This window comes from Panthera leo, chromosome D3 (genome assembly GCF_018350215.1).
Source record: "Panthera leo isolate Ple1 chromosome D3, P.leo_Ple1_pat1.1, whole genome shotgun sequence".
In the NCBI taxonomy this organism is placed as follows: domain Eukaryota; kingdom Metazoa; phylum Chordata; class Mammalia; order Carnivora; family Felidae; genus Panthera; species Panthera leo.
Genome location: NC_056690.1, coordinates 55,717,968 through 55,731,263, shown reverse-complemented (window position 1 = coordinate 55,731,263; position 13,296 = coordinate 55,717,968). Strand labels below are relative to the sequence as shown.

The 13,296-nt window shown below is 34.6% G+C and overlaps 1 protein-coding gene across 5 annotated transcripts in view; it reads left to right on the top strand.

The window, feature by feature from the left end:
* The window catches only part of NOL4 (nucleolar protein 4), a 428,511-nt gene that overhangs the window by 118,502 nt on the left and 296,713 nt on the right, over positions 1-13,296 (top strand). For all 5 annotated transcript variants that reach the window (XM_042911014.1, XM_042911013.1, XM_042911019.1 and 2 more), the window contains 3 exons: positions 3,530-3,641; positions 4,551-4,663; positions 10,656-10,788. In XM_042911014.1, coding sequence (XP_042766948.1) covers positions 3,530-3,641; positions 4,551-4,663; positions 10,656-10,788 — 358 coding nt within the window. The remainder of the gene's footprint in view (positions 1-3,529; positions 3,642-4,550; positions 4,664-10,655; positions 10,789-13,296) is intronic.

Sequence of the window (13,296 nt, the reverse complement as noted above, 5' to 3'; positions counted from 1 at the left end):
CATGGAAAAATTCAAAGTAAATACTCTCTATCATTCCAAAATATAAATATAATTCTAAGAATACATTTTCAAATGACGTGTTATCTTCATCAGTGTTCTAGAAAATGTTCCATCCTCGATTCAAAGTTCAATTTCTATCCTAGAAACAAGTAAGTGATTAGATTTGAAGACTGGGTCAAGGAAATAGACATTTATGAATGATTATAGCATTTCATATAATTAATTATAGTGTTAGTAGAATGGTATTTCAAGTGTCTGAATCAAAATATTTTTTCAATTTTTGTCCCTTCGAAGTTTTATTTGCAACTACTATTACATACTGCATGAAGGATGTTAGGACTTTGATGAATGGAGAGCCTAGAAGAACACATCCCTGTGTTTTATCACCATTTATGAATATCTATTTAAAGTTGGTTTAGCATTTCCAACATTCACTCCCAGCAAATGGAAACAGGGCCTTTCATTAGAGAAGGAGCCATAAGGGCATTTTGCCCCTGCCTCAATTTCTAGAGGCTTCACATGTGGGCTTTCAATGTTATCTCTAAATGGGGTTACGGGAAGATACCGACAGGATCAAAAGGGCTTTAAATATGAAATGTATTTATTCAAATGTACTGTAATTTAAGAGCTTTTTAAGAGTATTTCTTCATTTTTACAAATATTCTAAGAACTTCAGCCATGAAGGTTGCCTAGGATCCTTAATTTCAAAGAGGCCTGGGAGGAAAAATTCTAGATAAGGAAAAAGAAATTATTTTCCTTCTTCACCTCCATGGCAGGAGAAATATCATTTCAGAAATAAGTGTAAGATGTGAAGAATCTGTTCTGAGGGTCTTTTCTCCTTGGGCTTAGGAAGACTCCGAGGTCTGTGAGCCCCAGTGAGCATGAGGTGGGGAAAAAGGATTCAAGGAGAGTGGGATGCCTTGCCTGGTCTCCCCATAAAGTGGATTCTGAACACCAAGAAAAGTACCCCCAAATAAATGCTTTTATCCACTGATATAACATGTGGTGGCATGGCAAGTGCTGTGGCAGCATAATACCACAGAGAATGATGTGATAAAATACTTGCTAAAATTTCCTTTCTAAGATACAAAGCAGGATTTTATATTTTTTTCCATGCCCACATGTACACATGAACACAAACATATTTGTGACCATTACAGTTACTCATTTCTCAGAGTTAAACTATTAAAAGAAATGTAATGTGATTAATTACAGAGTTAAACTATTAAAAGAAATGTAATGTGATTAATAATGATTCTAAAACCATTGGTTTGGAGCTAAGTAATGCCAGGACAAGTAGTATGATTGGGCCAGGTCAATGATAAATCCATCTAGAAGGGATTCCTACACAAGCGCCTTATTAGCATTGGGAAATAGGAAGATTGTGGAGAGCATCAGGATGCTGGAAGCAAACACAGGGTGTCTTCAACTCCACATTTACTCATCAGTTTTTCAATGGACGGTTTGCCTTTTATATAAGTAGATAGGGTTGTAATAGAAATCCTCTGAAAATCAGTAGAACATTCTACTCAAATCCTATTTGTTGAAGAATTTACTGGACAGCCCCATTAGTTCCAATGGACTATAACTTCATGTGAGTTAAAATATTAGGGCCAGGCATGCATCGTGGACATTTGTTTGTAACTTCTGAATTACTTTAACATAGGTTTTTGGAGTGTCAGAAAAATGATCTCCGATCAGATTAATAAATCAGGCAAAGGTGTGAGTTCCTTCTATAAAACAGATGAGTAATAATCATATGTGTTTGTGTGTGTGTGTGTGTGTGTGTGTGTAGTTAGGAAAATAGCATAAGAGAAAGGGAATGAGAACTTAATTTGTGTATGTATTTCCTTATTCAATAACTAATATAAAGTAGTTTGATGGGGGGCACCTGGGGGGGCTCAGTCGGTTGAGTGTCCAACTCTTGGTTTTGGCTTAGGTCATGATTCCAGGGTCGTGGGATAGAGCCCCACATTAGGCTCCACACTCAGTGGAGTTCTTCCCCTCTGCCCCTCTTCCCCACTCGTGCTTGCTCTCTCTCTCTCTCTAAAAATATAACATAAATAAAATAGCTTGATGAAATACTTTCAAGTTGTTCTGTTTATTTTTCTCTCAAAATTCTTTGTACAGTATGAAGTATTTTTTTTAAACTGGACAACATCTGAATTTACAAATGATAGTAAATTAAAAACCCTAGTAAAGTTGAATTTTAATTACCTGTATATGGATCATCCATGATAGACTTTAATTGTGGGCCTGTGCCTTCTCTTTGGTATTCTTGTGGCTTTTTTGCCCTGATCTAGGCTAACTGATACAAACTGACTTTATTATTAAATGCAAGGCAAAGTTTGCTTTATAATTTTGGATTTTAGTGCATGGGGTTTCTTCAATGTTGTGCTCTTTCTACAGCATGAATAAGTAAAATCTGACCCCATCATCATTAACAGAATTGGTGTAGAATTGTACTCAATTACACACAAGGTGCATATTTCCTTTCTACAAGCTTCAAGCGTGGTAGTGTTCATAACAGCTGTACGTACACCTGAGAAATTTTCTTTGGCATTTATGTCTCACTTACAACTCACCTTGTTTATTCTTCTTCTTTCTGGTGTATTTCATGTACCAGTGTTAGTGCTGTGGTGGAAGATTGATGCCCTGCATCACGCTTCTTAGTAGCACTGTCCGAGTCAGTGTCCGCTTTTATTTAGAGATATTTAACAATCTGTCAGCTTCACTTAAGTCATTGGCTTTGATGAGAGAAATACCTTGGATTTTGAAAAATTAGTATTTTAAAAATGACTGATAGGAGTATTGATTTCTAATGGGATCTAGATCATGATTCTGATAATAGAAGCTCTATAGAGTGTACCGGAGAAGCTTGCTCTGCTAATCGGCCTGAGCTTTTGTGGACATAAATTTTGAAACACTGACGTAAAATAACAAATGAAGTAAGTGGCCAAAATGCATTTCCAGGTGTGTCATTTTCTGTGGAAGGGATGATTCACTGTAGCAAATACATACATGAGTTCTCTTAGAATTTTCTGTTATTTTGACTTAAAATGTTTTAAAAAGCCATACTGAAGAAATGCTCACTAATGCAAAATCCAAAGTTTAGTGTTTCTAGTTGGGGCTAAATTTTTAAAAAATATATGTAAATTGGATAAAACTTTGATGGTGCTAGCAGTAAGTCTAAAAAACAATGTTGGCAATTTTTCATAGGAAAATTCACTAGAATATCTGCACACTGTGATTACGTTTCCTAAAAGAAATGCAGAAACCTAAACAGATATCCATCCAGATGTGGGTGATGTTTTGTTCTCCACATCACATTATTAGCTATTACTAAGAGACATGCAATCAAGTTGGATAGATATTTCTTGAAATGATGCATGGTACGCAGTGCATGCTTTCATTGTGCTTCCTGCCATTATGGAATAATGCGTCTTACTGGGAAATACAGTGATCATTTCTGTTGACTCATGTGCAGTCAGCTTATATAATAACACCTCTATTTTGTGAATCATTTCAGATTTCAGAGAGCTATGCCTTCTTACCAAGAGAAGCGGTGACACGGTTTCTAATGAGCTGCTCAGAGTGCCAGAAAAGAATGCATTTAAACCCAGATGGAACAGATCACAAAGGTAGCTGTGGTGTCAAATAGTGAGACTTAAAGTCATTTTACTCATAATGGCAGTTTATATCCGACATCTTTATACACATGTGGTAGACTGAAATAGTTCAACAAGTCCGATCGTCTCGTTGATTCAATCCAGAGGCAGTCAATTTTGAATATCCACTTTCAGAGTAATTCTGTGCCCATTCTCAGAAGAAAGGTGGTTTTGACTGTGGCAAATAACTTTTTTCCCTATAATAATATTTTAATTTTCACATATCATGTGTATTTCATGGGATGTTAAACATAGTTAGCAAGGAACCTGGTGTTCCATCAATCTCCTTTTAAATCCACCAGTTCCTTATTTCTAAAAATGAAGAGTATAGTATGGAGCTCCTCTGCTGAAAATTTTTACATGAAAGTTATAATTTGACTTTAGTTCTCATTGAAAATTACTTATATGATTTTCCTAATCGGTGAGTTTCTCTGCGAGTTTAAAATAATCTCAAAGAGACATTTGGATTAGTTCATTCCCGTGTGTTGGGGGATGAATAGACATAGAAGAAAAAGATGAAAGGAAAAAATGTGCAAATTTCCTTTTTTACTCAAGTAGCACATAGGAACTGTAGGTGTGCAGCAAAGGAGAAAAATTCAAAACTATCAATGGTTGTGTTTAATCACTGTATTGGGTTCACCCTTTGCTACCAGGGTATCAAAAAGCTTTCCCATAGTTAGAAATCACTAGTTTATCCATAGCGTTAGTTTGTCCCATATACCTTTGTATGGTTACTTTTTCCTACCATCCATCCGTAATGCTACCAACCTCCTAAAGACTTGGTGTCTAGAACCAGATTTCAATTTTAACAACGTGGATCGCTTGAAATTACAGGTAGAATGCAGTATCACTTTCACACCCATTAAAAATGTTTTATTGCAGATAATGGAAAACCTCCGACTTTGGTGACCAGCATGATTGACTACAACATGCCAATTACCATGGCCTACATGAAGCACATGAAGTTGCAGCTGCTGAACTCACAGCAAGATGAGGTAAAATGGAAATACCGACTTCCAAGTCGGAATGAAGTTTGATAACCATGACTATCGTATTAAGCATGATGGCATTTTGAAGATGGTAATTTATTCTTTAATGAAAGGAATGTTACTGGCATTGCACAGATGGAAAAAACAGGCAGAAACTTCTAGCCCCGACAGAGAGTCCCTGTCTCAACACATCTACCTCAGTGCTGGGTGGGAATGTGTTCCTTCCCAAGAAAGCTTCTTTTTCCTTAATGGACCACCATCAAGCTAGCCTTGGTAAAGTGCTAGAAAGTTCAGGGGAAAGTATCCCAAATGAGTGAGTATCCAAGGAAAGTGTCCAGTAGTACTCAGGCTATTTTTCCTGGAAATCACAAAAGTCAATTTAATGGGCATTTCAAGTATAATCATTTCTCCACCATCTAAATCTTTTGTATGTTTTAAAGGTTTTTTTTTTTCCATTATTCTCTATACCAGTGTGTATTTTCTAGAGAGAATTTGTTGTGATTCTTCCTAATTAGGGGTATTTTGAAAATTATCCTGTTTAATTTGTAGAGTAGAATCGAGATGTGTGCTTGCTGGCATGTATTAGACACAAATGCACACTTGTTGAATATTCTTTAGGATACTAATTAAGTGTTCAGTTTGGTGGAAGTATCTCGAAGATAGGGACCAAGTTATATATATTCTGCCACCAAAACTTGTAGCAGTAGGGTCTTAGGAAATCCTTGTTAACTAGTCAGTTAACAAGCCATTAATCAATAGGCACATTCAGATGATCAGTATTAGGAGTGGTTTCTCAGGCTAATACATACAGTCCTTCTTGAAATTTCTCAATAACAGGAAATGTGGTTAAATATTTATTTTTCAAATACAGCGTTATTTGGCGAAGTGTTATAAAATTCACTTTGTTGAGCTTACTTTGTTTAATGAAACTCATATTTTTTGTTTTCCTCTTTATTTGAGCAGGTTTAATCTTAAAACTATATTATAAAATTGTTTTATCTCAAAAAACCATTGAGAGTACAGTTTGTGAGAAGATCTGTATTTGTACAGTGGCAGACGTGGATTTCATATTATCAGATGGCTACATATAAATGATTAAGTAAATAGTAATAAAATCTTTGGGTTAAAGATATAAAAGACAACTAAAAAAATACTAATGTCTATCCATCCGGGAGAATGGAAAGTTATTCTCCTGATTTATTATATAATTGGAAAAAAAAATTAAACCTCATAAACTAGTTGGAGCTGTCAAATTATTTGTAGGAAGCTCATTTAGATGTTGGTACATTTATTTCTAGGCTAAAAAGTAAGAAAATCAACTCTGTGCCAACAGTACAGCCCACACATGCCGAATCCTTCTGGCTTCGAAAACATCATAAGTATTTCACACGAAGGGAGTAGATCCTTTTAATTTATAACTGGATTAGGAAAATAGCTCTCATCCTTACATCTTGAAAATACCAATTGGATGCACACTGCCTTCAAAATATTCATATAAATGGCTAGATTATTTGCAAAATTTTAGAAGTTTTGATTATTGAAAGATAGGAAGGTGATTAAGTAAATTACATTAAAATGGAAATCAAGTGAGATATTTCTTTGTGCTCAGTTATATTTAAATTTTAATGTGTTATTTCAATTAGTTCAACCGATATTTACTGAGTACCTTCTATGTAACTGGTACTCTTGTAGATAATGGAGATAAACTTAATAAATTGACAAAAATATTGCCTTTATTAAACTTCTAGTTGCAGGGGAGAAAATAAAGGACATAAATAATAAAAGTATGTATAGAAGAAGATGCTAAATGCTATTAAGAGAAATAAAGATGGCCAGGAATGAGAATCAAAATACTTTATCTAATGTAAGATCAGTTGACCTTCTTACAGACTGTTGATGGAGTTTGAACCAGAATAATCTTACAGGGGGAGAGTTTGGCAATAATTATTAAAAATTTTTCAATGTTACTCATATGCTTGACTAGAAATTTATACTAAGGAATGTGATGTATGGAACAACTCAAGTATTAGGATGTTTGTTGCATTGCTAATAGTGAATGATTGGAAATATTTTCAAGATCCAACAATGAGGAATTGTTAGATTTTCACTGCCCCATATGGTAGGCATTAGCCACATGTGGATATTTAAATTTAATCGGATATTAATTAAAATTACCTAAAATTAAATTTTTAGTTCTTCAGTTGCACTGGCCATGTTTCAAGTGCTCAATAGCCAAGTAAAGCTGGTAGTCACCTTACCGCATAGGGAATATTATAGAGTAATTCCATCAGCACAGAATATTTTTCTGAACATTACTGGCTACATAACCAACGTCAGGGGCACCCGCGGAACTCATTGCATTGCATGTTGCAGAACCCCAGCCCAAGATTCTGATTCTAGACATAATGTGTGACACGTGGTGATCTGAATTTTTAACAGTATCTACACTCATGCACACTAAGGTCTGAGGTGGTGCATTCCATAGAAAGGCTAATAGTATGGGCTTTGAGTTGGTTTGAGCATAAGGTAAGTGAAAAACAACAAAGATTAGATTGTGGGAGCGGGTTTCAAGCAGTCTTACGGAAAACCCTTAATGTTTGAGCAACTTACACATTACTTGGTAGATTTGGATTGACGAATATAGCTGCAAATTTATGAGCAGAGAAGTGGCACTTTCTGAAGTGGAAAGGTTAATTTAGCAATAGATGATGAACAGGACTGGTGGGGAAGAAATTGGAGGTGGATAGAAACCTAGGAGACTGTAATTAATCATTCAGGAAATGGGAAAATGAGATCAGGACAAATAGCAATGGAAATCAGGAGTCGCAGGGTAGAGACCTCTAGAGGTAAAATCCGGAACTTGAAAACTAAAATAAAATATGGAATGGATCAGAGGATCTAAATTCCATGCAATTGTCTTAAAAGGAAAAAGACTGGGAATAAAATTATTTGTTACAGTAAAATATTTATTCTAATTTTTAAAAATTAAGCCTTAGGGAAGCAAATTCTATGGTAGTTGGCCATGGCTTTCATTATCCTAAGATTTTAATAACATAAGGAATAAAGTCAGATTGAAGACTCTCTTTCTGATTGTCATATAGAATAAAATACCCATAGGGGAAGAATTCAGATGAATGGCCTAAAGATGATCATGAATAAAATAAAATACTTAATATCATATCAGTCAAGTTTTCCAGTTCTTCATTCTTAGAAATATTTGGTAATTTCTTCCTAGACTTAGCATTCCTAGACAATTAGCATTGTCTCTATGTTGATAATAAAAAACCGCAACATTAGGTTTTAGGCACTTTTTCCACCTCTTATCAAAGATAGTAATTTAATCAGTCAATAATTTGAATAGAACTTACAGAATGAATACATGCACTTAGTTTTGTTAAAGCTCTTTATAAATGTAAGCAATTGGATAATTTATATTCTAATAAGGAGTAGAATTGTGAAAAATAAAATGTATATCAGAGGAAATCATAAAGGAAAATATTTAAGATAGTCACAATCATTAAGACACCTATGATTAATAGAATGGTGATTTCTTTTAAAATTAAAATACACAGCAGGTACAGTTGGTTGTATAACCATTTAATTTGTTGTCCACATTTCTTAAAATATATACTTATAAGACTGTTACTTATTGATGATAAAATGTGTATTGATTATTCATAATGTGCTGTAGCAGTTTATATAATCATTCCATGGATCAGATATTATCTCTTTGTATCTAGCTTTCCTTTAAACTCACACATACATTCTGACATATACATACATTTACACACATACGTGTGAATACACACACACACATATATTTAAGATGGTATATATTAGAGATGAAATTTTACTGGACTATGTATATTTAGCTATTTTTAGTATATATAATAAGTGCTGATTCTACAGACTATGTTTATATAAAATACACAGCTAGTTTATAAACACATATTTAAATTTACTTTATATTTTATTTTATATTTATATTTTTTACTATTATATTTAATATATTTAAATGTATTTGCTATTATATTTAATCTTTACTATTATATTTAAATTTATTTTTGTATGTGTTCATAAAACATAAGTCCTATTATATACTGCAGAGTTTCTTATGTATTCTACATAAAAATATTAAAACAGTTTTGTACTTATTTATCTGACCTTGTCCTAAGTACTTTAAATATTAGTATATTTGCTTAACCTTTATATAGCCCTATGAGATTGATACTATTATTCCCATTTTATAGATGAAGAAATTGAGGCACAGAAAGGTTAGGTTACTTATTTAAGGTAACACATCTAAGTGGCAGAGCTGGATCTGAATCAGTCAGTCTCGCTGTAGAGAATGTACTCTAAAATGCCATCATGTCAGACACTATATATAGTGCATATAATAAATATCTGTATCACCTACGTGTGTGCATATATATGTAGGTATATGTATATGGTACACACTGATAAGATTGATGTGCACATTGAATTCTGTTATTTTTTTCCCTTGTTAACATATATATTTATTTCAGATGCTTTGGATTTTCTTAGAATTTAGAATTTGAGAAAACATAATGTACCAAGAGAGAGGGCATGCCGCTGGGAGAAGTCTATGTGGCTGATTGCCCAGAGGCCTCACAGGGTGGCATTTCCTTGCTGAATTAATGAAGAGCTAGTTCTACTCAGTATACCTGGGCATGATCAGACCTTTCGTAAAGGAAGGACACCAAAATCACCTTGACCTGACCGATGGATCAGAATGCCAATTTGTTAGTCTACTAGAACGTTCCTGTCCCCTAACCATAGCAACTTCTTTGCTGATACCAAGATGTCATTTAGGAAGCCAAGGTAACTCTTCCTGTTCAAAGAAGTTATTTTCTCAAGCGTGAGTGACTTCATATGAATCCCAGTTCTGGTGTATTATAGTGGGATACATTCTTTAACTGCTCTGTGCCTCAATTTCTCAATCTGTAAAAGTGGATGAATCCTGGTACCCAATTCACAGTTGTGATAAAGATGAAGTGAGTAAACAAGTATAAAGAACAGTTATGTATCACATAAATAGCACTACTGCTATGGCGATTGCTGATTTTTATATTAATGCTAAACTTTGAGATCAGACATTTACAAATTAAAGTCAAACCTGGTGATTTTGAGTAAGTACTTGCAATATGTTACACAAGTTTCTCAGGCCTTTCTGCCTACATAAGCATACCATTTGGCTGAAAATCGGTTCTCTAAAAGGAATTTGCTTCAGTGAAATGATTTACAGCAAAATATCTTAGACTTGGTTTAACTTAATTTGTGACAGGTTTTGATGAGTTGGGCATTTGGAAAACTGGCCTTTTGGTAATTTAGCCACTCGGCGAACTGGCTTTTGGTAAATGGATCTTTCACACTTCTACCTAGAACTTGTTTTTGTGGTTGCAGTACAGCATATATTCACTTATAAGGAAAGAAGGGAGGTGTTAAAATCTTGCTTTCAGGAAATGTGGATTTTCAATCTAGCCATGTAAGTTTGTCAATTATTAGAATCCGTCCTGTTTGCCAAGGAAAATTTTTTGTGTAAGGTTTTCTTATCGCATCCTAAGATTTTTGCTTATAATATTTTATTAGGTCATTTATTTTTGGACTCAAAACATATATTTCTCTATATTTTATGTTTTGTGACTGTCCTAGGGAAGTTTTTACTAATTAAAAAAACCATTTTTTCATTGTTTAGGATAATTCTCCCAAGTACATCCTTCCTAAACATGTTATTTTGCCTTTTAAATCTGCCTGTACTTAGATACATTGTTTGATTTTTCACAAGCCTTGAAATTCCTTAAAGAGAGAAATTATTACATTATTTATTTCAAGTATCTATTAATATGTAACACAATTTACTGAGTTCTGTAAAAGCTAATTTACTGGCTAAACTCTAATTGACCCTGTAGATATAATGGTCACTATTTGAATGTGTTATATTTTATGATGCTTGATGATATTTTAAAACCATTTTCAGGATGAAAGTTCAATAGAAAGCGATGAATTTGATATGAGCGATTCAACACGGATGTCAGCCGTGAACTCTGATCTTAGCTCCAATCTTGAGGAGAGAATGCAGAGTCCTCAGGCTCTTCATGGGCAGCAAGATGGTAAGCCTTTCAAACTGAACAAACAAATCAACAAAACAACAAAAACCCAAGTCAGAGTTTATTTAAACAACAACCACCTCATGCTCTTGTGCTGATTTTTTTTTATCTGTTCCTGTGGGGACTTTTCTGTAGACTCAGGTTCCATTATCTACTTCCTTATTTTTGGATTCAAGTACTTTGTTCAAAACTAGGGTGATAGACTGGTTTATAAACAGATGTTAGTTATAAAAATCCAAGCTTTCCCGTGTTTTGCTCCCTGAACTTAATTAAATGTGTTGTACCAGTGTAATTTGGGCTTCTGCAATGTTTCCTAGCTTTGGTTTCTCAGGCCATAATAGTAAAGAGTTTAAAATGATCAGAAGAGTAATTTGGATGTTTTAATTTTCCTAAAAGACAAAGTTGTAATTAAAAACAATTTATCTAAAAGAATAATTTTACCAGAGTGATTTTGCTGGGGTAAGAAGATTTTTGCTGGGATTTTGAGCTACTTTATAAAGCTGTAAGTGAAAAATCAATCATAATCTCTTATTCCTGGGTCCATTGAAAATTCCAGAATTATCCAGTTGTTGTTGGTAGGAAGAAAACTGGATAGGTAGAGAAAGTAGACCAGGCAGTTAATATTTTAGGTCTACTGTTTGCAGAGATCTTTAAAAGTTATCTTTGTAGATTTCTGTCTTTGTAAATATAAAATTATGTATGGAAGTAAATGTGCCTTACTAAGGTAATTGTGAATGAAAATTACGGGTTGTAAATAGAAGGCAGTTGGCCAATTTCATCCAACATTAGTTTATTATTCCTGTAATTAACAAGTTTACATGAACTTTTTGACTATATAGTTTTGTGCCTACATCTCTAGATAGGGAAATGAAAAGTTTTCCTTGCTTTCTCTGACGCTTGCTATTAAAAACTGGTTGTAAAAGATTGCTGCATTTCTAGCTGCTGATCTGCTTTTGCTGTCAAAGTTTAAGAAATCCCTAGTTTTAGGTATACCCAAATTTCAAAAAAAAAGGTGGCAAACATGTTTCTTGTTCACAATTCAGATGAGCCTAAAAGATTTTGGTGTCCTTGTTGGCATGAATTACAAGGAATGACGCGTGCACTGATTGATCAGTGGCTTTAAAATCTTATTTTACCTACTACACAGTGGACTAGCTATTGTGGTAGAAAGGACATTTACTTGGGAAATTTGTTTCTTTTTTAATGCTTATTTATTTTTGAGAGAGAGACAGAGAGAATGCGAACGGAGGAAGGGCAGAAAGAGAGGGAGACAGAATCTGAAGCAGGCTCCAGGCTCTGAGCTGTCAGCACAGAGCCCAGTGCGGGGCTGGAAGCCAGGTACTGCCAGGTCATGACCTAAGCCGTAGTCGGAAGCTTAACTGTCTGAGCCACCCAGGTGCCCCAACTTGGGAAATTTCTAAGAATGGGATTTTTCTGGTTTAGATATAGATTATCTTTTCTCTTTTAAAATCTGAGCAGACATCTTCAGATTTTGACTTTTTATTGGAAATTGCATAGCACTGGGATCATAGAATAACTGAACTATATATCAGTGACAAATATATTTATGTATATATCACTCTACTAACATTTGTTCGTGTACTTTGCCTATTTGCACCATCGTCTTTTTTAGTCTATAATTTTGGAGCATGTAAATAACAAGAGAATGTGTCTCACGATGCATATTCATGGTTTTCTTGATTGAAGTTGTCAGTTGTGGATATTTTGCTAGGGGATAGCTGATGTGATATAAATCGACATTGATTCTAATACAATTCAGTGGAATAATTTCAAATACTGTTTACTCTTGGGAGAAAACACTTTCTCATCATATATGGATGCATGCCTCAAGGATAAGGACATCGCTAGTCATTCCTTCTCCAACCTATGCCTAAGTCTTCTCTTATACAAATGCCTTTTCCTCTCACTTCTCATTGAGTTTTCTCTTGCAAGCATTTCTTTTGTTTTCCTGCATCATAGCTTTTCTCCAGGATGAATATATAAGCATGGTGTGATAAATGTCCTCTATACAAAGCTTCCGTTGATCCCATGGTGCCCTTCCATTCAGTGCCCCATTTCTCTGTACCATTCCCGCAATACACTTTCCAGAAACACTCATCTAAAGAGTTGTCTCAGCATCTCCACTTTCTCTCCTCTACTTCTTTTGCTCATCTCGGTAAGCTTCCATCCTTGCCACTCCCTGTTGGAGTGCTCTAGGGTGCAACCCGGAACTCTCTCCTCCCTTACACTTACTCTCTAAATGATCACATTGACTTGTGTAGCACCCTGATGAATCCCAGATTTGCTTCTCTAAGTGCTGATATCTTTCCTGAGCTCAGGACTATCTCCCCCAAACACCTAAATTTTAATATTCTTCAGAGGAGACTCACCGCTGTATGAAGTATTATTTTTCGTATTTATTAGCTATTTCTCTTCTAGAATACAAATGCCATATTAATGGATAGATCTTATGCTTTTGATTTTCCTTTCAGTTGCTCTATTTGAGGTAGT